The sequence below is a fragment of the Plectropomus leopardus genome, chromosome 3 (genome assembly GCF_026936395.1).
Source record: "Plectropomus leopardus strain MGB_pleo_1.0 chromosome 3, ASM2693639v1, whole genome shotgun sequence".
NCBI lineage: Eukaryota > Metazoa > Chordata > Actinopteri > Perciformes > Serranidae > Plectropomus > Plectropomus leopardus.
In genome coordinates, this window is record NC_142178.1 from 38019944 (window position 1) to 38045430 (window position 25487).

At 36.9% G+C, this 25487-nt stretch overlaps 1 protein-coding gene across 1 annotated transcript in view; it reads left to right on the forward strand.

Moving 5' to 3' along the window:
• lcor (ligand dependent nuclear receptor corepressor) overlaps positions 1-25487 on the forward strand; it is a 130041-nt gene that overhangs the window by 48160 nt on the left and 56394 nt on the right. Inside the window, exons 2-4 of the mRNA XM_088074981.1 lie at positions 9886-9951; positions 19054-19133; positions 23080-23212. Of these exons, the coding sequence (XP_087931107.1) occupies positions 9886-9951; positions 19054-19133; positions 23080-23212 (279 nt within the window). The remainder of the gene's footprint in view (positions 1-9885; positions 9952-19053; positions 19134-23079; positions 23213-25487) is intronic.

Consider the following 25487-nt stretch of genomic DNA (forward strand, 5'->3'; position numbering starts at 1 on the left):
AGTTTTGAAAGTTTACACAAAGCAGATTTTTTAGTTATGTTGGAGCTTACAGATAACAGGGCCTGTAAGCTTTTTTCTGATTTAACTATGCTACATTTGTCTTTTCTTCCTCTTCTTGGTAAGTTAAGTGATCTTTTAAAACTAGGTTACAAAACTACCAAGTAAAAGTCAAGTCGCAGATTTTCTTGTGGCGAACGTTGCAGCATGTTAGCGAGCCATTTTTCCACCAATTCCTGCCTAAAAATATCTGGTGCTAAATATTTTGTTATATCTGCTACCATTTCAGGTTGTGCATGTATTGGTCTACACAATGCTGCATTTTTTTAAGCAAAAGTTAAAGACTATAGCTTTTTGCGTGTCTAATCATGTTAGCTCTCTCACGAATTCCTACCCAAAAAATGATGGCGCTAAATATTCTACTTCTGTGATTTCAGAACCGATTTCAGGTGGGGCGTGTGTTTGTTAGCTCTTGCTTTGTGATTCACACAAAGCAGCATTTTGTTTTAGTTACATTGGTACAGATAATCAGGCCGTAAAAACAGCAGAAATCTGTGAAATGATAAATGTCTAAATCTTCATATCTGTATCACATGCACGCCGGTTCACAACAGAAGATACTGCTTCTCTTCATGCTGCTCTTGGTGGTGTGTCAAAATAATAATGACCATGCAAAGGGACATGCTTAGACATAAAAAAGATTGCCTACAAGATTAACTATACATGTCGCTGTACAGCACTGGGCTTCCCGCCGAATTAGGCAAACTGTGTAGTCACTTTGAGCCAAATCCAAATCACAGCACATATGGAACATGTGTGGAAAAAATAGATTAGTCTGCCAGTAAATTTCTGTTTTAGTGTTTCTGGCTGCTGACTTGTCATGTGATGTCCTCGTGTCATTCCAAATCCTGAGTCCCCCAGCTATGTCCCTCACTGTCACCAAAGTGGATTATATGGGTTTTTTTGCTGTGTGAAGGTTATAATCAGGGTCAAAGTGCAGTGAATAATACAGTATAATGTTGTTTTTACCTAAAAAGAAAAGCAGTCTCTGTGAAAAAGGGTGGAGCTAATTGGAGCTAATTTGGAGTGCAAAGATCATTAGGATTAAAGCGGTCTGTTGCACAATTGATTGTTTTTAGAGCTGTAGCCCTCCTGGATAAACAAATTCTCTCCACTAAGCGTTTACATAGAAATGATATAATCCTCATAAAGCACCAGAGACAACTTATCAATCAGAGCTTTTGTTTGGTGAAAGAGCTTTTTCTTTGAACTTTTGTTGATGAAGAATGAGGAACTAAATGTGTTTCTGGTCAGTTATGGTGGACATTAATGCTGCTGCTAACTACTGAGTAAAGCTTTGTGGGGAGAAGGTGCTGCCTGAAGCACTTTTTGAGGCAAAGATTAATGCATCCATTTTTGTTTGGTTGCATCTTATGTTGTAGGGCTCAGAGAATATACAGTATATTTGCACTTCAAGGCTGCTTCTTACTATTTTGACAGCAGATATTTGGAAAAAAACTGGATAAGTAAAAAAAAGTACCACATTTAAACCATAAAGTGTATAAAATAATGAATGTAGCCTTTGTAATGTCACCTGTTGGTTTGTGGACTTTAGCTTTGAAGCTTTTAGTTTGCCATTTTGAGGGGCAAAGGCAAGGGATTTATCTGACACATAGATGGTGGTGACTCTGAATTTGAGTACTGGTATCCAACTTTTTTGGTATGTTATTTTGTCTGTAAGAAATGCAATTTTGGATAAAGCTGCAGAGGTGATTAAGTAGATTAAAACGCTATTTCTCTGCTCTTTTCTAATCACACATAGAGCTTATCTTCTGTCTCTGTCTGCTTGTGTGTGTGTGTGTGTCTGCTTGTCTAGCAGAGATAAAAGTCTATTACTATAATATACAACAGAAAATAGACCAAAGACCAACACTATTGTGGCAGATCAGCTCTGCAGCGATAGTTGTGGCTTGCTGGGGGGCTGATGGATTGGGTCCAGAGCACCATGGCTGGCTTCCCAGTTTCTGGTCGCTTCCGATTTATGTCTGAAGTTGAACCCAGCAGCTCTCTGTTGCTGACCTTGGAGCTCTGTGGGTGGCTTCACAAATTCAGGGGGCTTCGACGCTTTTCCAGCTCTTGTCTAAACCCAACATTCTCACCCGGATGTGCCTTCAGGTACTAGCATTTGGCACAGATTGATTCAATGTTGATCAGTACTTAAGTACAAACACAGGCCTTTTGCACTAGAGACTGGTGTTTTGCATCAAGTCAAGTTTGACTTGTTTTAATAACAAGGTAGCCTAATTTGTGTATAAGACATATGTGGCATAACATTACTGAAAAAATACTTATTTAATGCCAAACTAGGATGTTTTTTCTAAGCATAACCATGTAGTTTTGGAGCTGAACTGCGACCGTTTAATGACGTTAAGGACGTTCAAAACTGCTGCAGTTAGAACTTCATATGTGATTTTGGAAGTTAGTGGGAATTCACTTATTCTGTTATTGAGAGTACAAAAACTAGTTTGTTTGTAACATCTTGAAAAAACTTACTGCAGATAAACAGACTGAGAACAGATCTAAGTCCCGGCTGAGTTTTGAACTTGTGCAGTCTGAATTTAAATAGTTTAATTCATGCTTCACCATTACTGACTCATACAGTAACCGATTGGTCCTGCTGATTAGTAAGATCCAGTCACATTCATACAGCTGTGCAGGGCCGTCCTTATAACCTGCCCGTTATTGGTTAATACTTTCGTTAATGTCAGCATCTGGACTACAAGAGCTCCTGCGCTTCTACCTCTGTGTTTTTGTATGAAACCTTGAAAAGAAGCTTCGTCCCATCTTGTCAGAGTGTCAGCATAAAGACTTAAACGCAGTGACCACAAACAGTGTCAGGTTTGAGCTATTAAGTTTACTCTTCTTGTTGATCTTTCCCTTTTGCTCCCTTACATGTTGTCTCACTTCCTCTGCTCTGAAGCTCAGGCCCCTGTTAGGGTTAATTAGGTATCGATTTGATCAGAGCCAGGCAGGGGCTTTGGTCATGCTAAATTATTAATGCTCATGCTGCACTATACATAGCTTATAGGTCCAACGGTCATTAGAAAGCCAAACGTTGGTTCCCTGGTCCTGTGCGTTCCCTCTCTCTGCCTCCCTGATCGTGATGCTTCCTACTGTGTCGAGTTGCTGCTGGAAACGGGAGAGATGCTGTTTCTTCTGTGTTTGTGTGTGTTTGATTTGACAGGCATACCCGCAGATGAATTTTTGAGCAGCTCAGTTGCTCTCAGCAGACAGCACTAGGAGTGTTGTTGTGTTGTTTTTTCTCACACATTTCGATGTTGTGCTTGTTGGATTTCCCTGTTGCCATGTCCACACTGAGGCTGATAAATTTAGCATTTCCTGGTCATTTATTAAAAAAATTATATTACTAATACCTTTTTCTCCTCTTGCACAGAGCACAGTTACTCTGTTTTGTCTTTGCAAGAGCTGCATTTGCTAATAACAGATATTTCGTACTAACGGTACTTGACAATCAGTCCATTGTACCTTGCACACAGTTTGCACTTTGCATTAGTGTTCCTTCATCTTTCCCCCTAAATCTCTTATATCCCTTTAATTGTCTTTCAAAGGATTGGCAAAATACGTCAATGAAAACCAACCAGATTGTTTGGCAATATTGAAGGACAAAATGTGTGATTATGGAGAGCACGTGACAAAACTCAACCAGATTTGGTTATTAGGGAACTAGATGTGCTTGTTTATATTGGTAAAACATTGGTAAACTTGTGTTTTTCAGATTTTTTAAAATGTCTGGACATCTCAATTCATTGAACAGTAGTTACATACATAACTGTAGTTTTTTCATGCCTATGCCGGGCAGTAAAAGCAAGCATTTCCTTAGCACGGCCTGTAAATGTCTTCTTTACCATCCAGTATTGGGTGGTGGGGGAGGGGTTGAGTGACGTTTTCTCATAATGCCGGAGCAGAGTGTTTCCTATGTTATATATTATTCACATTTTGGGGGGGATGGTCTAGATTGCAGAATAACTCTATTTTTTTTTCAACACAACAGAATGAGACCAGGTCAATTTAAAAGTGAATGTAGTTCCCTAATAACCAAAATTAAAGGGAGCCTTATCAAAATGTTCAAATGGTTTTTTATGAATGTTTTTTGTAAATATTAGTATCAGTCTGGGCCTCACCTCCTCCATAATCATGTATTTTGTCTTTCAATAAACAATACAATAATCTGTTTTGCCAATTCTCTTCTCAGACAAATAAGAGAGAGTGATTAGATCATCAAGTCTACCTGTTAAAAACAACACCAAAGGTAATTCTGGTGCACTGAAAACAACTAACATTGGAAAAAACAAACACTGAAAACATAACATAAAAACAGAAACAAGGATAAAGATGGTACTTTTCATCGCTGTGTATGTTGGCATTTAAAATTTAAATATCAAACTTATTTTCTTCACAATACTCAGCAGCAGTTGGTGTCTGTGATGTATGTCTGAATGACCTTTTCTCAGAAATTCTGTTTTTTCATTACCCACCATTGAGAATACATATTTTATTAACCTGAATTTGTGAGTCATATATGTACAGGGTTTCCCACACATTTATCTGTTTGTAGTGTGCCGCCATGAATCAAACATCTGCTGCCACAAATAGATTTTTTTTTTTCGGAGCTGGACTTATCAATAGGAGCGCTGCTGAAATATTTTTACTGTTTGGTTATTGAATGCCTCACGCTCTCGGAGCACAGAGCAGACTCTGGGCACAGACGGAGCAGCAGAGCTTCAAGCAGAGTGATGGGTCTAAAAGTTCTGATGTGATCGGCTCTGTACGGATCGACTGATCAATGATCAAACCTGCGAGTTACAAACTGCTGCTGAGGAAAAATAACTCATGGAGAACTCTGCCTGTGCTGCGTTCATGGACTCGTAAAAACCTCAAAATTTAGAGAAGGGACGCTGTTGCCCTCCTTTAAATCATATTTTACAGCAGCAGCAAGGTTCCACTGCATCATTTACAAGCTCACATCACTTATTCTGTTATTGGTTGTTTTTTGTCCTTTCTGGTGCAGATGTGAATTAGCTCGATGTCTTGTGATTCCCTCCATGCATGTATTTGTGTGTATTTTGGTGTGTGTTTTTGTGTGTGTGTGAGTCTCTTAAGTTTGTGTCATGCTCCTCTGGGCTGTGCTGCAGGACGCTATGAAGTGAAATGAAGTGACACAATGGAGGTTTCAGAGATTGGGGACAACTCATTCTCTCTGTGTGTATGTATGTGTGTGTATTCACATGCATTTTTGCATAACACACTGACAGAATCCCAGATGCCGTAGTGTGTGTGTGTGTGTGTGTGTGTGTGTGTGTGTGTGTGTGTGTGTGGTCTCGCTCTCTACCATGTCATGTGTGAATGCTTTTGGGCTCAGAGTGCGTTCGCTAACTGACCTACATTTGTGGAGCTTTTTGCCCGTGGCTCAGGAGACTTTGTCGCTGTTATCTCATCTAGCCAATCATCTCGTTTGTCCAATCACATCCTCGATCTCATCTGTCCAATGGCAGCGTCAGCCTCGCGGGGGGGGGGGGGTCATTCTCTACATCACGCCCCTGGAGATGCATTTGTGACTGACTGTCACTTTAAATATGAAAGTGCTCTCCATCTTGTGGCCCAAATAGCATTGGGGCCCGTTTAACTTTGACTTTCAGCGCTGATTTCTCACGCTGCAGCGCTGCAACCCTAATTATTTCCCCCCCGACTTGAAAGCAGAACTGCATTTCTGCGCACATTGGCAGCTGGAGAGAGGAGGAAAAAAATTGAAGCTTTTGAAAATTCTTTGAAGCTTCCATTTTTTTGTTATCAAAGCTGCCTTTGTAGGCCGCATGAATTTTGCATGTGCAGGTTTAAGGGAACTTTGTGATGTGCTTGTGTGTGTGTGTGTGTGTGTGTGTGTGTGTGTGTGTGTGTGTGTGTGTGTGTGAGAGGTGGGGGAGTTTTCTGCCATATCCAATACTAAGCGGGGAGAGAGGAGTGGAAATTGAGGATGTTGGTTGCCCATCAGAGGAGGTTTGGGCAATAGAACGAATGCATTGGTGATAGTTTTAACCATTTGAAAACTGGAGCGACATCACTTTTCTTGTGCTGCAGTATTTAAACCTTGTAACAGTGACCATACTGGTGAGAGTTCTTTAAAAAACATTGGAGAAAAAAAGGCAAATTGCACAAATGCCACAAATTGCAAGAAATTAGTCGATTTAGAAAACTGTTTTTAAAAAGCGTGGGGAAAAAGCCTGGGGAAATATATGATTATCAGAATTACAGATGTGGGAATATGTGAAAAGATTATTATAATTTTTAAAGCACTTTTTCCAAGTCATTTCCTTGTGTGTTTATTTGAAACTTTGTTTCTATTGTTCTGTCTTTTTTAAAAACACATTTTTATATAATTTTCTTTTACTTTTTGCTAAATTCTTGCAAATTGTAGGGTCATTTCTTCTTTCCTTGCTCATTGCCTTCTCCCCGTGTGTTTGAAAGAAATCAAGCTAAATTGCTCAGGTTTTAATTTTCTTAATAGCATTTGAGGCATGCAATGTCATGCAAGAAAACCTGACATCTAGAAGTCTAATTTGTGCACCATCTGTTGTTTCACAAGAGACCTGACATAACATGTTTGAGAGAAACAAGTGGTTTACTGGAGTTTTGCAAACACAGTAGTGACGAAAATGTTTTATTTTGGATCGTTTGGACTGTTTTGGTTGCTTCATGTCTTTTCCTGTCTCACTGAAAACCTGAAAAACTGTAGTTTTTATATCACATTTTCCATGCCTTGAAAAGTAATACAATTTTGTGGTGGAAAATTCTTTTTTGTGTTTAAAAGGATGACTTCCCAGATGTTCCTCTGTTCTTTTTTCAGTTTTTTTCCTTTTTTTTTGGTAATTTTCATCTTTTTATTATTTAATTATTTTTTTAGTCGTACTGCAGTTTATAAGCAGTACGCCCACCCTCCACTTTTTTTTTGATGTTCCTAACATACCATCACCACATGATAGGTCTTGCTGGAATTTAAAGGATAACACAACTTAATTCGTTTCTGGCATCTGGCCAACACAAGCTGAAAAGACTATACAACTGGTAATGAGGGATTTCACTCTCTCCCTCACACACACACACACACACACACACACACCATCCCACACACTTCTTTTCGGGCAATGTGACCTAAATGCTCCATACTGGCATTCCTACGTGTCCAAGCCCATGATCAGGAATGTGCTCTCTGATTTGAAAAGAGCACATTGAAGTAGATTTTCATACTGAACTAAAATGAACTGTGTTAGTTGTCTAAACGGCAGAAATGAAAAGTCTGGACGATTTGTAGAAATTGGTTGGGTTGGAAACTGGCAGTTAGGCTGTATTAGTGGAATTTATAGTTATTTAATCATTAATTTGCAGACAACAGAGGTGTGTTTCCAGATTTCCTTGGCAGGTAAATCCAGCCGCCTCCTTTCTTCCTCCTCAGTGTTTGTGTTAAGATTGTGCTGATGGAGATGCAACAACAAGATTGTTGAATTGCTGCAGCGTCTGTTTAAGCTTGACATGAGCTCCATCTCTGTGCTGTACTCTTTAAAAGTCCTCCATGCTTGTTTTACTTACTCGTTTTTGGGTAAATTAATGTCCACGAGGTGTGAATGTTATGAAGCAGCTGTTTGTTTTCACCGTCCTCCTTACCAGCTTTAAATATGGTTCATGTGTAAAGTGAAGCCAGAAAGTACCTGAAGGAGCACGTTTATTTGTATTGTTTTGGTGTTCAGCACATTGGATTGGTAGAGCTGGTTGGACAGTCATTTGCAATACCAAATTTCTCCCGTTGTGTTTGTGAGTTGGATTCTACTTCGGTGCCTAAAGAATAATCCACAATTCGCTGTTAAATCCTTTAACAAAAGAGCGTATCTTTAACTCCTGTACCGCCGATCTCCCAAACACTGCCGACACAGCCTCTCCGATCATTTTCCGCGTCAATTCTCCTTTTAATACATGAGGGGTGTAAAAATGTAAAATAAATAAATAAACTAGGGCGAACATATTATCAGCCTGGCTGATTATTGGGGCTGATATTTGGCATTTTATTCCAATCATCCCTGATAAAATTAATTAATTTAAAAGGAAATAAATAAAGTGACAACTTTGTAAAATCTCAGGCAGCAATTTTAATTTTTTTTTCATTTTTACTTAAATTTTTGCTTTATAAAAAAAATTGCGGGAAAGCTGTATATGATGAAAGTTTCAGTTTTGATAGATCATTTGCCAAAAGCATTTAAACAAAGTTTTGTTTCGGCGTTTGTGATATTCCAATCTCTAAATTTTGACAGACATATTTTCATTCTTACTGTAAATGCATATTGGTTCGAAATGTCAGTGATTGGTCTCATTAACTACTTACAATTGGTATTGTTATCGGTATCAGCCCTGAAAAAAACAGTATCAGTCAACCCTAATATAAACACTTAAACATAAATATCAAGATATAAAGTCCATGTCCATCTGTGCCCTAAAAAATTGGGTAAATAAAAAGGCAACTGAAGATGATAATAACTTCAGCATTCACACAAGTGTTAATAAAACTAAGAATAAAAAATAACGCAAACAGGAAGTCAAACACTTAAAAAATATCACTATCCATGACTGACCACATTATTTTCATCACTTATCGGGCTGAAACCTGCAGTCACAACAGCTCCTGGAGCCACAGGAGCCGAAGTGGCGTCCCTGCTGCCACGAGGTCGAACGTGATGATTTTATAACAGAGAAATACATTTCAGACTGTGGCTTATCAAGCGGGTTTATTCCTGCAGTGTTAAGTGTGTGGCCCGACAAGTAGCTACACTTGAACCTTGCACACACATGTGCCCCGCTAACCTTTTCCATTCTGTGCTTAAAATGCACAAACACACACACACACACCTTTACACACACACAAACACGTTCATACACAAACACACATCCACGTGTCTTTGTCTCTGTGTCTGCCTCCATTTCCATTTAATGGAAGATGAGGTGGGGGAAGGGGAGGGGGAGGAGGGGGTCAGGTTGAAAATTGCAATATGTATTTATGTTATTCTGTATGTGGTTGCCAAGCAACAGCAGAACGAGGGTATTTACAGTTAATAAAAAGTGAGTGACATTAGCTTGGTGTATTAGAGGTAAAGCGCTAATTTGCTTTAAGAGCTTAGAAGAAAGACAAGGGTGTGTGTGTGTGTGTGTGTGTGTGTGTGTGTGTGTGTGTGTGTGTGTGTGTGTGTGTGTGTGAGAGAGAATAGTGACTAATAAATGCTTCCACACCCCGTCTGTATAGGCGCACGTGTGTCTATTGTGTGTCTATATGCATAATAAGCACTCGCCCAGCCTCGACGGTGGAGATATTTCGGTGTGTTTCTGTGTGTGTTTCTGTGTGTGTGTGCAAACAGCCTTGTCTATTGTGTGTTTCTAAAACCATCTCCTGTGCCATTGTCTGAATGTATGCATGTGTGTGAGTGTGATTTTTTTTTTTTTTGATTTTTCACTATTAAAAAAAAACATTTACGCCCTATATCCGCCCCATGATTTAAGATTACAAACTGCTTTGTGCTGCTTTTTTTTTTGTTATTTTTTGTTGTTTTGATTTTTGAGAGCAGTGCATCAGCAAAATATCCCCTACGGGAAAAAGCACTTTGTCATTCATGTTCCCAACCCTTCAAAATAATGGCTTAAAAATCCTTTAATATTGCATTTGAAAGTTGTTTTTTTTTTTGTTTTCCGTATTATTTAAGCTGCTGTCATGTGTTGTTTTGATAGTAAACATGTCAGCTCCCTTTAACATCACGTCTCCTCTCTCTTTCACAGGCTTTGAAAGCATCTTGGAAGGCTTGTTTGGGCCGGGACTAGTCAAAGATATCACCCTTTTCCAAGGTAAACACACACACACACACACACACACATATGAATTCACAAATACAGATTTATACAAACAGAGAACAACATTAGCTGCCATGCAACAAACAAATTAATAAACAAATCTGTAAAAATAATATTGAGTTTTCTGCTAACAGTGTTGTTTACAAGGACTGAACTGATACAATTATCCGTTATTCTGCACGTGTGCTTTAATGTAAAGCTCTAAAACATGCTTAGTGTTTGCTCAGTGTGAAAGACAATATGGGCGTTTTAATGAATATACCAGAATGACAATAAACAGCATCTCCCTGTCTGTCTGCTGATCTGTTTCACATCTTTATTATTTCCATGCCAACAAACTGAAAATTCTGCCAAAACTGCTTAGAATATATAACAACATGATTAATTCATGCAACAGATATGTTTAATTTATGCCCATCTGAGGCAGGGAAAAACCCGGCAGATGTCAAAAAACGATGCAAAATGTGAAAAAATGAGAAAAGGCTGTTTGTCAAAGCAGGATTTATGGTCAGATCATGACCTGCAGAAACTGGTCTCCAGTATAACCAGTCTATCTGGTCTGGCATTGTCTTTTTTGACAAAGGTGGCAGCCAGCGCCAGCTAACGTTACACCACAGATGTTTCTTAAATTTCGGACTAAAATGTGGAGTTTGGTGTCATTTTTCCTGTTTGACAGTGAAATAAGAGGCAGCTCTTTGAATCAGTGAAAGAGGGTCAGACTGATCCGATGATGAGAAATATTTTTGCTAATTAAAACAAAAATTAAAATAAGTTTAAAGTCATGTTAGCGCCCACGCAGTGTTGGAGGAAGTATTTAGTTCCTTTACTTAAGTAAAAGTACTAAACACCACACTGTGGAAATACTCTATTACAAGTAAAAATTCTGCTTAAAAACTGTAAATATAATCAGGAAAATGAAGTTAAAGTATGAAAAGTAAAATGCAGAAGAACATTTTAAAAAAGCTAAACAATTGTTTGAAAAAAGAAAGAAAATAATGTTTTAACAGCAATATAAAAAAGATATTAGTCATATAAATATGATATATTATATGTAATAAAAAGCCCTCTGCACCAGTTATTTTTTTTATATTTTTCACTTGAAAGAAGATGATTTTAAAGATGTTTTTATAAATTATGATTTAATTTTGGCTCATTAAAAGGTAATGAAGTGTAATGAAAGGCTTAATGACTTTTCAAACAGCTAAGGTTTTTTATAATGAAGATTTATTTTTTTCTCTCTGGCACAAAAAGGGGAATAAATGACAGAATTTCACAATCTCTGCATGCACTTATGTACAAAAAAATCTAGATTTTAGGATCCATGTGTGTTTTATATTTCTGTTTTCTCTTCTTTATCATTTTTGCAAGTGATTTTGCAAAGCGCAGTATATAACGAGAAGTATAGCTGTACGTTTTTTAGACAGCATGAAGTCCTGTATTAACAAAATATAAACTCATATACCATAAAATATGCAAAACGAGCGAAGACGGATCTCACCTAAACCTCCAGACCTCTCTTTCTCTCTCGATCTTTCTCTGAGAAACCAGGTCAACATGGTGTCCTGGAGTCATGTGACCCCTCCCCCACCAACTTAAGGCATTTTTTGAATATTTCTGGCTCGTCTACGTCATTTTCACTCATGCATTAAACTTACACACACACACTCTGTCTCTCTTAAATAAGCAGGCACTTTGCTTATTTACGGCGCTGCAGACGGAGAAACCTGTGCATGTGGAGTTTAAACTCTCACACTAACATCACCAGATTTCATTAATGTGATATTTAAAAGGTACATTTTTGTGATATTGGATGAAAACTAAGATGTTTGTCGAATTGTTCTTCCTCACTGAACCCCTGTGAAACCTCTTCCACTTCAGTGATTTCCTACATTTCCCAGAATTCCCTGTGGCGCTACTCTGTTTATAGAGGGGGTGCACGCGTGTATCTCTCTGCATATATCGTCATATATCGGCAGCACGTTTTTATGGCAACGATAACCAAAACTAAACAAATGTGTTTTATTTACAATCAATAAAATGAGAAAAAACAAAAATGAGGGCAACTTCTGAGTCTTGCAAAAAAGTATACATAAAAAAAAATCATTCTGAGACTCAATTTCATGAGAATGAAGTTAAACTGTTTAAAGAAAAAAAAATTGTTATGGTAAACAATGTAACCTGACTCTCCATTTTTAATTTGTGACTTTTTTTGAAATCAGGTAATGTTACTATTTTTTTTTCTCATCAATTTACAACTTTTGTTCTTATAATGTTATGATTTTTCTCCGTGAAATAGTTTAGCTTTTTCATTACGACTTTATTCTTTTAATATTACAACTTTTTTCTCATAATAATGAATCTATTCTTGTTAAGTTACGACTTTAGTCTTGCAATATTACAACTTTTTTCTGAAAAAATATAACTTTATTCCCATAATATTAGGATTTTTTTTTCCTCACAATTATAACTATTCTCTTAATATTATGACTTTATTTCTGTAATATTCTGACTTTTTTCTTGTAAAATCACAACCTTATTTTTTATAAAATAAGGATTTTTTTTCTTGAAATAGTATGACATCATTCCCATTAAATTAGGACTTCATTCTTGTAATTTTATGGGTTTTTTTTCTTTCAAAAATGTGACTTAATACTGTTAAAATCCTACCTCCCATGCCCTAAACATTTTTTGATTCATTAATTCAATGCCTTTTAAGACTTTTTAAAGATCTGTGGGAACTGTTGAGAAAGTTTATAGGAGGGATTTTATAATAGTTTAATAAAACCCTCGTTTTTTTTCCCCAGTTTTAGTTTTGGTCAGTTTTCGTAACACAGTGCTTTTGCTACACGTCTTGAGAAATCATTTTTCTGCAGCAGGACTCTATAAATTGTTTGTCAGCCAGGTTTTGTTAAATCTCAAATAAAGAAACTTTCATCTTCTTTTATATTTTGTTTAAAAAACAAGGTCACCTCCTTAATTAGGAACATGTAAACACACTGACTGTCGTGCAGGAACTTATAGATTCACGTGCACGAAGTCAATGTCGTCTTCGAGCTCACAAAGTCCCTCACGCACAGCACAACAGAAAGTTGACTACTGTGAAGGTAGGAGGTCATGTTAGCAGTGGGAGTTGAGCTAATTGGCGCCTTCACAGGGATATTGTAAGTGGCACAACCGCAGGGTTCAAGCACAGTTCACCTTTGACCTTTTCATTGCAGCGATAGAGCGAAGACGAGAGAGTGTAATGGACTGTCCTTTTATCTGTTGCACGTCTCGCAGGCGTGTGAGAGGAATGTGGACTGTGATTGGAAAAAGCCACAGATGTGACCCGAGTATTGTCAGGAACATGGCGTGCGTGAACTCTCCCTTGTGCACACACGTAAAGGGTGTTTCACAAATGAGACTGTGTGTGTGTGTGTGTGTGTGTGTGTGTGTGTGTGTGTGTGTGTGTGTGTGTGTGTGTGTGTGTGTGTGTGTGTGTGAGGGCCAGCCGACCTTGTGTGGCTCCTCTCGTCAGCTGTAATTACTGTTTCATAAAAGGACTTATTGGTGTTTGTGGGAGTTTTCGTTCCTTGAAAAAGCAACTTGACAGCAGCTTTAAAGCAGCACTTTAAAGGGACAGTTCACCCCAAAATCAAAAACATGTAATTTTCCTTTTTATCAGTAGAGCCCGACCGATATGAGCCTCTTACAGACATATCGAAGCATATCGGCATCAGCATATATTTTTTTCCGATATGCGCTTTTTTACAGACCATCTAATGCAGAAAACGATGCTTGTGTGGTTTAGATATCGTCAGCAATCGACTGATACTGAACAGTACTGATGTTTATTTAGCTATTTATTTTATTATATTTATTCTTTATTTAAATAGTCAGCAAAGACCACACAGTACTGATGTGTATTTTAATTTTTGCATTCTTTATTTGAATGTTCAACAAGGACTGATGCTGAACACATACAGTACTGATGTTTATTTTATTTATTTTTATTTTTAATTTTTGTTTGTGTATCATTTTAAATAAGTAAATTGTTAAATAAATAATTGTTTGTTTAAGGAAGCAGCCTTCTGAGTACTTTTTACTCATATCGGTGCAGAATCAGAGTGCAATCCACATAGAAATCATCTATATCTAATTCACTATATCAATCGCCATATCGGTAACTGGTGAATTTCTCCACTATAAAATCGGTATCGGTCTCAAAAAGCGCATATCGGTCGGGCTCTGTGTATCAGTTTAAATTTTTTTGGTGTGATTTGCTGAGTTTATATCAAAAATCAGCCGTACAGATGTCTGCCGTCTCTCCAATAAAATGGAACTGGATGTCTCTCGACTCGTGTTGCTCAAAGCGCCAAAAAAAAAAAAAAAACTTCATATGAGACTATAAATGATGATAATTACTTTATTTATATAGCACTTTTTTAAAAACAGAGTTTACAAAAACTGTCCCTTTTTGCTGTTTATTCTGCTGCAGCGTTGGAGCGTGCTCCAGCATGTTTCGCTGTGTTTAGTGCACGCATTATAGCCATTAGTTTCTTCGTGCTTCTATGGAGTGAAAATCGGTTTTCAGACTCCTAAAACTTTCTTGATATGTGTAATCCACTGTAAACATTTTTGCTTTGTTACATTATTGTTGCATTTTAATGCAATTAAGGAATTGAGATTAATATGATAATTGTCTAGTACATTTCTGTGGAAGCTCACTGCAAAGCAAAAAAGAAAAGTGGAAATGTTTTCTCGTGATTGTCTTGTAATTCCCATAATAATGGAATATTTATCTCAGAGTTGCACTTCCGTACATTAATCCCCAATGATAATATTAGTGTTTAAATGATTGAAGACTTGATCACAGTCACGGATGACGATTTTTATATAGTGCATAAAGGAATAAAAACTGTTCATATAATCCGTTAATGTTTTTGATAGGGGTCGACTAAAATTGTTGGGCTGATAACAGTTTATCAATGAGACCAATAACCGATATTTGGAATTGATATGCATTTACAATAAAAATAAAAATCTTGTTCTCAATATTTAGATTTTGGAATAAACCGAACTCCAACACAAAACTTTGTTTAAATGCCTTTAGCAAATGTTTAATCAAATCTGAGTTTCCAGCAGATTTTTTTTATATAAATTTAAATAAAAATGAATAAATTAAAATAGCTCCCCACTGTTATACAAAGTAAAAGTTACTTTCCTTGCACTTTTTAATCAATTAATTTTATTGGCGATGATTAAAATAAAACAGCGAAAAAATCTGCCAATTGCCAAATATCGGCTCCAATAATTGGCCAACAATAGATTATCTGTCAACCCCTATTTTTTAAAAATCTAGTTTGCAAAACAGTTAGCTGCGATTTAAAGTAAATCTGCACATCTCTGCAAATGACAAAACGTGCAACATTGTGAAATGAAATGCAGCACAATAATCTTTTTTTTATCTGGTTTTAAAAACAGGCCTAAAATCGTGATTGAAAACAAAACTAGATTGATCCCGCCGCCGCAGGTTCAGAGCTGACGTACTGTATGTGTCGGGAGTATTTTGTGACCATATTGATTTTGTTGTGGTGTTGTTGCTCTCCGTGGAGCTGACTCTGCCTCCTTCCTCCTCCTGCCGTCTGTAACACTCCTCCTCTCCTCAGGACCGTACATCTCTGTCACTCTGTGCTTTCAGACTCGACTGAGGGTTTTTAAAGGCAGCGTAGCGCCATGGCAACGGCTCAGCTGTAACGAAGTCGACGGGCGTCTCCTCTCTCTGTCTGTTAGTCCTGAAGGTGCTATATTGGTAAAATGCATTCACATTCTGAAGGATGACGGCTCGCACACGAACATAAACGGAGCTGAAACACTTCTCAGTGAAGCTGAACTGACAGTTGGCATCATCTGAATCAATCACGAGCCCACGAGCGCAGGATTAATATTGATAGAAGCAACCATTGATGAGTAAGAACTGCTGAGACTGTGATTATATGTGTATATATATACACAGTACAACATTTATAATGATTATTTTTATTATCAATTAATCTGCAAACAACTGTTTGGTCTATAAAATGAACAGAGAATAGTGACAAATACTCTTCAGGGGCTTTATTGGCGTCATGAAAAGTCTTGTTTTGTCCAACCAGCAGTCAAAAACTCTGAAAAAAAAGAAAAGAAAGAAAACTGAGAAAAACTAAATGGACTTCAACCATGATCTTTTCTCTCACTTTTTATTTATTTATTTATTTGTTTTTTACTTTTTCTCCTTGTTCTTTTCTTCCTCCTTTTTCTTCTTATTCTTATTTATTAATGTGTTTTTAATTTAATAAAATACATTTTTAAATGTATCTATCCTTGTGTACTTTTACTTGATTACCTGCTAGCTACTCTTGTGGCTTGTACTTTTATTTATTACCTTTTAGCACTTGATTTTGTTGTTATTTATTATCATCACAGTTGAAGTTAAGTTTTTAAAGCTCTCCTTTTTTGTAAATCCTCTGGCTGCAAAAAAAATTTAAAAAAGAAAACTGAAAAAATCTGAGATGTTCAAGAAGCTACAACCAGAGAATATTGAAAGAATATTTACATTTTTAACCTTTTATGTGGGGGTGGGCCGATACAGATTATTAGTACTTAATGAGACTGATAACCGATATTTGGAACTGATATGCCTTTACAATAAAAATTAAGAAATTTTTGTCTAAAATTTAAATTAAAACAACAAACTGGGACACGTAACTTTAAAAAAAAAAAAAAAAAGGCAAATGTTTAATCAAACCATAATATTTACAGCAAGTTCTGTTCAAATTTATTTTATTAATTTATTTTTTACACATTTCAGAGTCTGTTGCAGATAAACTTCTGCTGAAAAAAATTAATAGAATAAGATGTATTTTTTCTCATTGTTTTTGTAATTTTTAGGATTTTTTTTAACTGTTTTTTCAGCATTTAATGTACTATGTAGTATAGACTGTAAATTTAGAAATACTTTCACAGCTCGAGGCTTTGGCGGATTGTCTCGCTGACAGAGACGCAGAGACGCTGTGATGAGAGAGAGGAGGATGTTTTTAGTTTGATGATGTGCAGCAGCTCAACTACCAGGAGACAGCGTTGAATTTCTTCATCCCACTGAATGTTTCACAGAGTGAAGGCTCGAAAAGGGGTAATTAGTTCTTTGCAAATAGGGCTTTAGGGCATGAATACAAACAGATACGGTCATATTCATATACACACTCACGGAGGCATTCGTGCAGCGTTTGTGGTCTTTAGGCAACGCTGTAGTCGATATCGAATTGAGCTCATCTGTCAATCACCGGTTTGGTTCGTTTTTTACTCTGCATACTTGACATATGAAGTTATTCATCACTGTAATTAATAATTGGCTGTAATTAAAAGTGAATCATTGTTGTTGTGTTGAGTGTTGAGTGAAAACAGATTGTGTGTCGGGATTTCTCCGTTGATTCATCGACACCTCGTTTACAGCTGTTTTTTGAGATTTGACCTGTAACTGGATATTTAAAGGGGATCAAACTGACGAATTCTGATGTGTCGTTTCTTCGGCCGAGGAGCTTTCACTAAATTATTCATGAACTCCAGCTGCTGTCTCAAAGCCAGAAACCAGAGAAGTCAAGCTCACACTCAAAGTCATCAAACAACAAAGTATGGAGCTGCTGCATAGACGATAAATGGGAGATTTTGATTTTTGATTTAGTTTTTTTAACCCTTTGAAACCTGGAGAGAAATCAGGTTTTTTGTTAGTGTTCACATGCATTTAAAACTTTGAAAACTGAGCTAAATTGAAATTGGTTTTATTTAATAAGATGGGCAAAAAGGCAATGAGCCAGATTGATAAGATATGTTTCACAGATTGTAAAAAAAATTAGTGGATTTGGAAAGTAATTTTTGATAAAAGCTGGAGAAAAATGTCTGCGGCAAAAAGGGAAAAAGGGTAGTGGAAAAACTATATTTATTATGTCCATAATAAAGTATTTAAAATTATGTTGAGGAGTTACTTTAAGTTTTTTATGGACTTTTTCCAAGTCTTTTCCCTTTTTAGCTAAGTTTTTTTCTTTCAGGTAATCCTCTTGTACTTCAGTAGGAGTAATTCCTTGTTTGTAATTTCTTGCAATTTTTTTAGTCATTTTTTTTTTAATCATCATTGCTTTCTTCACATGTTTTTTATATATTTTTTAAGAAATCAAGTCATTTTGCTCAGATGTCAAAGAATTAAACAAAAGCCATTTTTTATGCCTCCTCACCAGCAATAGCCGAGGACGGAGGTATTATGTTTTGTGGTCGTCCGTAGGGCACTTTATTGTTAATGCGATATCTCATGGACGTGTCCTGGGAGTTTCCTCGAATTTAACCCAAACATTCACTTGGGCGCAGCGATAAGCTGCAGTGATGTTCTGCTTTCATGCAGAAAATCAGGACATTGTCTTTGCAACCATAAACAAGGAAGTGAATCTGGTGACATTATGCGGGGGACTGCTATGATCTGTGAAATTCACAGAAATTTGCCAAAAAATTTCCCCGATAGGAACCGTGCAGAATTCACAGGGATTTGTTGAATTTGCGTGAATTGTTCCTTTTCGACATCGCAAAATCCTGGAGGAGCTGTGAAGGAATGAGTGTACTGACATCACAAATTTCCATTTGAGTACTTTCAGATTTGGGGAAAAGTTGATCAGATTCACTCATACTCTTTTTTAGTGTTTTAGAACATAGAAACAACGTGTATGAATTTTGAAAAATGGGCGTAATTCCCCTTTAAACTGAACTAATTCAAGAGTCAAAGACACAGTGACAAAAAAATAAAGTATTAAGATAAACTGAAAAAACAAAACACAAAAAGAAGTTTTTTTTGTCGTTTTTTTTTGTCGTTTTGTTCTTTCTTTTAGTTTCGTTGCACCAGATCTCCTTCAGAGCTTCTGTAGATGAACAGTGAGGATCTTAGTCTGGACTTTGAAGGTGTGTGGGGCAGATTTTTGTTTGTTTTCTTTGTTTAGGCTTAAAAACTCCATGGACTGACTGTGTTTGCTGAGTTGGGAGATGCTGAGGCATTATGGGAGTTGGAGTTGATTTAACCTGTTGCTTTCTGTCTCCCAGACTGCGAGCCCGAGGAAGTGTCAGACTGGTCCTTCGATGAAAACTGTCTCTTCTGCTGCTTAAGACGCGAGAGAGTCAAGGTAGGAGACATCACATTTTTGTCTCCTTGTTTTATTTTGCATACTTTAATGATGGTAGCAAAACAAAAACTAGAAACATTATGTAAATCTCTGTATTATAAAACAGTTTAAAATGTGCTGGTAGGCAGATTTTTTAGGAATTTCGATATACCCAGGTGAGTAATTTCCCTCTGCTTCGAGTCTTTATGGTAAAGCTATTTGACTTCCAGCTGTAGTGTTTTATTTTCTCATTGTGCTGTCAAAGTAAATAAGCATATTTTTCCAAAAGTCTCACTATTTAAGGGAAATTTCGGTTTTACAGAAACTAAACAACAAAAGTTTTTTTTTAATTAACTATAATAATGATAATAATTACCTTTACATTATTATTATTATTATTATTATTATTATTATTATTATTATTATTATTAATTCATTTATTACCTTTTTATGTTTTTTTAATGTATTTTTTAATATATTTTTTTAAAGAGCCATGCAGAATTTGGTTGATCTTTTATCCAAAGCTTACAATAAATTAATAATCAATATTAATAATAAATTATAAGGACTGTGAGTAAATTTTAAAGAGAATATTTAAATAGAAAATCCAATGCAGCTAAGAACTATATCTTCAATGCTCTATGATTGTATGTGTGATAAATTAAAGGGAAGGAGGGATGACGATGTTTGCACAGATTTAAAAAAAAAAGTTAGCAAAATAAATTGTAAATCAGTGTGTTTTAAGTTTGATTACATTGACATATACATCTCATTTTTTCAGGTAGCACATCTGTCTATGAATACAGTGTTTACATGCTCAAACACTCGAAAAACCCACATTTTAACAGCCATTCGTGTCCATGTAAAGGCATGTTTTAAGTTGTATATTCTTCAGAATAGAGACAAATTCTTCTTCCTGTCTGATGCAGCACTTTAATTACTTTTGTGAACTTATTTCTTTCCTTTGTCGTGCATTTCGTGTGTTTTTGTCTGCTGCCATTTTTGAGCTTTCTGTTGACAGCTGCTCATCCTTGTCTCTCCTCCTCCTCCTGCGTTCCTCTCATTTGTGTTGTTCAGCCATTATGGTCTTGACATAATGATTTGGAGGTGTGTGTGTGTGTGTGTGGAGGAGGAGGACGGTGACATGAGCGTGAATTAGTGAGACTCCCACAGCAGCAGAGGAGGCCGAACCTTCCTCCCAGACTTTCCCATCGGCTAAAAAGTGATCGCAGCCGAACGATGATGTGTGTGTTGCTGCTTACACACATGCAGATTCGTGGACGTTGTGGTACCTGCGTCTGCGTCTCCTGCTGTAGACAAAGCATTAATGTGACGCACCATTACAGGCCTCCTCCCCCCCGGGAACAAAAAGAGCGGGGCTGCAGGGGTGTGTGTGTGTGCGTGCATGCGTGTGTGTGTGGCACATCACCCCCCCTCTCTATCACCATACTGGGTGTTATAAGCACCACAGGGTGCCTGTAGATAAAGACACCAATTAATTAAAACAAGGGAAAACACAAATGTTAGGTGGCGATCAAAGCTGCGATTAAAGATAGATCAGAGTCACAATTAACTTTTTCATCTGATCACATGCTGTTCGGTAACTTAAAATAAACATAGTTGATAGAAGGATGCATTTATTTAGTTTTAATTTGCAGAAATGTACTTATGCAACAATTTAATGAAGAAATAAAATAACATAACAGCATAAAATGTTGTCCACGAGAGCATAAAAAAGTAATATTATGTTGTCCAAAATAGCATTAAAAAATCATAATATATGATGTTAAAAAATAGTCATAGTAAGGTATAAAATAACTGCAAAAAAGTCCTAACATAACATGTCGACTTAAATAACATTAAAAAGTCATAATATAGGGTACTCTTTAACGAGTTTTTAGCTCTTTCTTTATTTTTGGGATGTGATTGAACAAGTGAATGCGGGAGGGAAGGAAGTTAGGAGGGGGCGTCCTTCCCTCTGCCGTTGCTTGTTTTTCAACTTGACCCCGGTCCGACCTCCGAGGTCGGCCATCTGTCTCCTAAAAACATCCTTGCTCCAACACCAACCCCCTCCGTCACCGCCAACCCCCATCTGTCTCTCTCTGCTGGTGCTAATAAAGCACAAAGACGCTTGTTCCTGTCGCACTCATCGAAATCCTTCATGTTTATATTAAAAGAAAATATACACCAGCACAACGTTGTGTAAATACAGTAATTACAGATGAGACTTGAATAGAAAAAAAAATCAAAATCAATCAACAGAGCAAAATCAATAAACAAAGCCTGGCAGGGATTACAGAGATCTTTTCAGCCGTACAGTCTGACCGCTCAATAAGTGCGTTAACCACTCATGGTGTGCAAATCACACTAAGACAAACAAGAAGGCAAAATTTGCAGCAGCCTTAATTGTATTCCTCTTCTCACTCAATACAATCTTTTATTCATCTGTTAGGGCTTGAAAGCTCCCTCTGCCTCTCTGTTATTACCCTCTGCTTGTTTGTGAAATGCCAGAGGAGCTTCAGTGGGCGGAAATCATTGATTCATTGATCTGAACTGTCAGCAGATCGAGAGAGAGAGGGTTAAAATAAAGAGAGGGAGAAACACTGAGAGCCTTTAAAACTCATCTCAGTGTGTTGCTTTGTCTTTTGCCATTGACGCAAACACACACGTATACTCTCAGATTCCCTGTTAATGTTATAAAGACACACTCATTACAACTGACAACCGCAACACACACCAGCAGGGCTGTTAATCCTGTCTCGCATTCAAAGGCTGAATTCACGTTCCCTCTCAAGCGGCTTTCTTTTATTGTAATCTCTCATTGGCAGAGCGGCGTCTCATCGGGCTCCAGACCTCGAGTACACCGAGGGAGCCGTTTGATTGGCTGTCAGTTTGAAAAAGGTCCTCCTCCAACAATGGCACCTCAGTAGAGAAGTGAGCCGTCCTGCCACCACTTCTCCCTGCGCTGCCGTTTCATTGGTTACTGACACTTTCACATGTTTGTGTCTGTGAAGTGTCTCGAGTGGATTAATAATCATATTTATTATCTTTTACATCCCAGTTATCGTTCCCAATCTCCAAAATGTCTCTTCACAGGAGCTCTGAATAGGATTTTTGTGCACTTATGAAACCATTTCTTTGCCACCAACAATAATGAAAAAATTAACTCTAAAAAACTGAGCAAATGGGCTTGACTTTTCTCAAACACACGGGGAAAGGACAGTGAGCAACTTAATAAGACATGGCCAAAAAAATTGTGGGAAAAAATTGTAAAAAAAAAAAAAAGTTACAAGAACATTAATGAAAACAAATAAATAAGAAATAAAACGCCCACTAATAAAAAAAAGAAAATGACCCACAAATGCTGAAAAAAAGTATATATATATATATATATATATATATATATATATATATAAACATATGGGAAAAAAAAACATTTTTACCCAATAAAAAAAATCTAATAAAACTAATGTTCAGGTAATATTTTGCAATGTGTGGGAAATTTCTTGCCAAGTAAAAAAAAAAAAAAAAAAAAAAAAAAAGAAACAATAAAATGTCCAAAAAGAAGTGCAGAAAATTTGGGGGAAAAAAAGTAAGAAAATAAGAAAAGGGTTTTATAATGATTACAATTATATTTTTCTGGATATTTTTTGCCTAGTTTAAAAATAAAAATCGAATCTTTCCCCTTTTTTTTTAAATTTTTTTTTTTTAAAATCAGGTTATTTTCTTTGTCATCTTTTACTTATTTCTTGTAATTAGTAGGACATTCATGAGAAGTTGGTCACTGCCGTTCTGTCCTTGTTTTTGAAAGAAATCAGACCAATTTTCTTGAGGTTCAGAGGTTAAAAACTTGTGAAAGTCTAAAAGCAGCACAAAAAAGTGTTCCTCCAGGTTTCCAAAGGTTAAATTTATTTTTGTGAACAGGACAGGCCTTTACTCACTCATTTGTCTGTGTGTGTTTGTGCAGGAGCACAGTGTAGAGAAAGGTGGAGGCAGCCAGGTGCTGTCAGAGTGTGAAGACCTCAAACAGGAGCAGTCTCGGATCAGCCGGCTGGAGAGACAGGCCCAAGACTTCCTCAATGCTGTGTTCCACAGAAAAGGTAACACACACACACACACACACACACACACACACACACTCATCAGTCATTTCATTACTCATTTGCACTTCTGTCTGGTAATGAATGTGTTCGAGAGGTGTATTTGAAACAAGTCTGAAAATTCTTTTAATTCTTTGGTAAAATCAGTAAATATTGTGTTAGGGAATTTCATAATAATGGTCTCTAAATGGGATTTTTTTCAGAGACACAGTAGATTACAAAGTCTTCTTTTTGTTTTTTTGTTTTTTTGTGCCTCCGCGCCGGCGATGGCCGAGGTCGGAGGCGTTTGGTTTTGGGATTGTCCGTCCTTCGTGATTTATGTCGGACCATTCTTGTCAATGTGATATCTCAAGGACTCTTTGAGGGAATTTCTTAAAATTCAGCAAACACATCCACTTTTTGTTTGGCACAAGTGTTCACTTGGACTCAAGGATGAGCTGATTAGATTTTGGTGGTCAAAGGTGAAAGGTCAGAGTCACCGTGGCACTGTGGCCTTGTCTGTATCATTTATGTAAACATGTTGTCATGAATGCTTTGAGGGATTTTCGTCAAATTTGGCGCAAAAGTTCGAGTGAACTCAAGGATGAGCTGATTAGATTTTGGTGGTCATAGGTGAAAGGTAAAGGTCACTTTGACCTTTTCTGTGTCATGAAAACACATTACATCATGAATGCTTTGTGGGTTTTTTGTCAAGTTTTGCATAAACATTTGAGTGGACTCAAGGATGAGATGATGAGATTTTATGGTCATAGGTGAAAGGTCAATGTCACAGTGACCTTGTCTGTGTCATTCATGTAAACATGTTATCTCATGAATGCTTTGAAGGATTTTCGTCAAATTTGGCACAAAAGTTCGAGTGATCTCAAGGATGAGCTGATTAGATTTTGGTGGTCATAGGTGATGTACTTGTTTAAAACCACTTATCATGCACAAGTTGAGAACCTCATAGCGCTCAATCAGGGAGGACAGAATTCCTTGTTGGAGACTGATGTGTGAAGCAGTGTATCGTCTGCATAAGTATGACAGTTTGTGCAGTTTGGATACAAAGGAGACGAGGGATCGATTCCGGAGGGACACCACACGTAACTTTTTCAGTGTTTTACAATTGGAGCAAAGACATTTCTGCCCTCCAGGAAGACCCTAAATCAGTTAAGATCTGGGCCAGAGAGGCCGACCCACTTTTCCGACCTGTAACAGTGCCATCATTCCTACGAGGGGCCATGTGGGAAAGATGGAGAATAGCTGAGGAGAAGCTGAATTTGGGAGGGTTGAGACTTTAAAAATAGAACTGATATCACCAGGAGTTTTGATGCAGTAATTGTAAGTAGAAACACCTTAAAAACATACATAAAAATACACAAACACAGCTAAAACTTGTAAAACTGGTCACTAAAGTGTTAATCTGAGGCGGGCTGAGCCTTAAACAGTATTAAAAAAGGTGTCACAGAGTGTAAACGCTGACAAGGGACCAAAAATGAGACCAGGGAAGATGTCTGGTTCTCTGTGGGGCTAACTTTAATTAGTCACCTGAGGATTGCAGCCTTGATGTTTACAGCCAAAAATAAAACCGCACCCAGTCGATGCAAACGTGCAGTAACCTTGAGCAGTGTTGGGGCTGATTACCCTTCAGGCCGTTTAGATGCATTTTCATAACCATCACCTTGTTTTTGTTTTAGAGGTGTTGATAATTGTGGAGGATGTAGTTTGTGTTGCCGTTGAACTGTATTGCATAATACAGAGAGGTGTTTTTTTGTTATTTAGCCTACCTTCTTCAGTATAACCCTTTTAAACCAGGAGCGGCGTCACTTTTCTTTTGCTGATTTCTGATGCGATTTCTTTCAAAAACATGGAAAAAGGCAAAGAGTAACGTGGTAAGAAATTCCCCTCAAATTGCAATAGATTAGTAGTTTTAGAAAATAACTTTTTAAAAAGAGAGGGGAAAATGTCAGTGGAACAAAAGGTAAAAATATTGGGGAAAACTTTATTTATGGCTAGGGTTGATACGTTGATACGTATTTCAAATTATGTAACAAAATTATTATATTTTTAAGTAATGGAATAAATGTTTTATTGTTATTGTTATTGTTATTGTTATTATTATTATTATTATTATTATTATTATTATTATTATTTCATTTATTTTAATTTTTTTTTTTAATCATTTACTTGTATTTATTTCCTAATATTTTGGTAATTTCTTCTTTAATTGTTCATTTCCTTATTCCCATTTTTTTGAATGAAATCAAGCCAGTTCACTCAGTTCCAAAGGGATAAA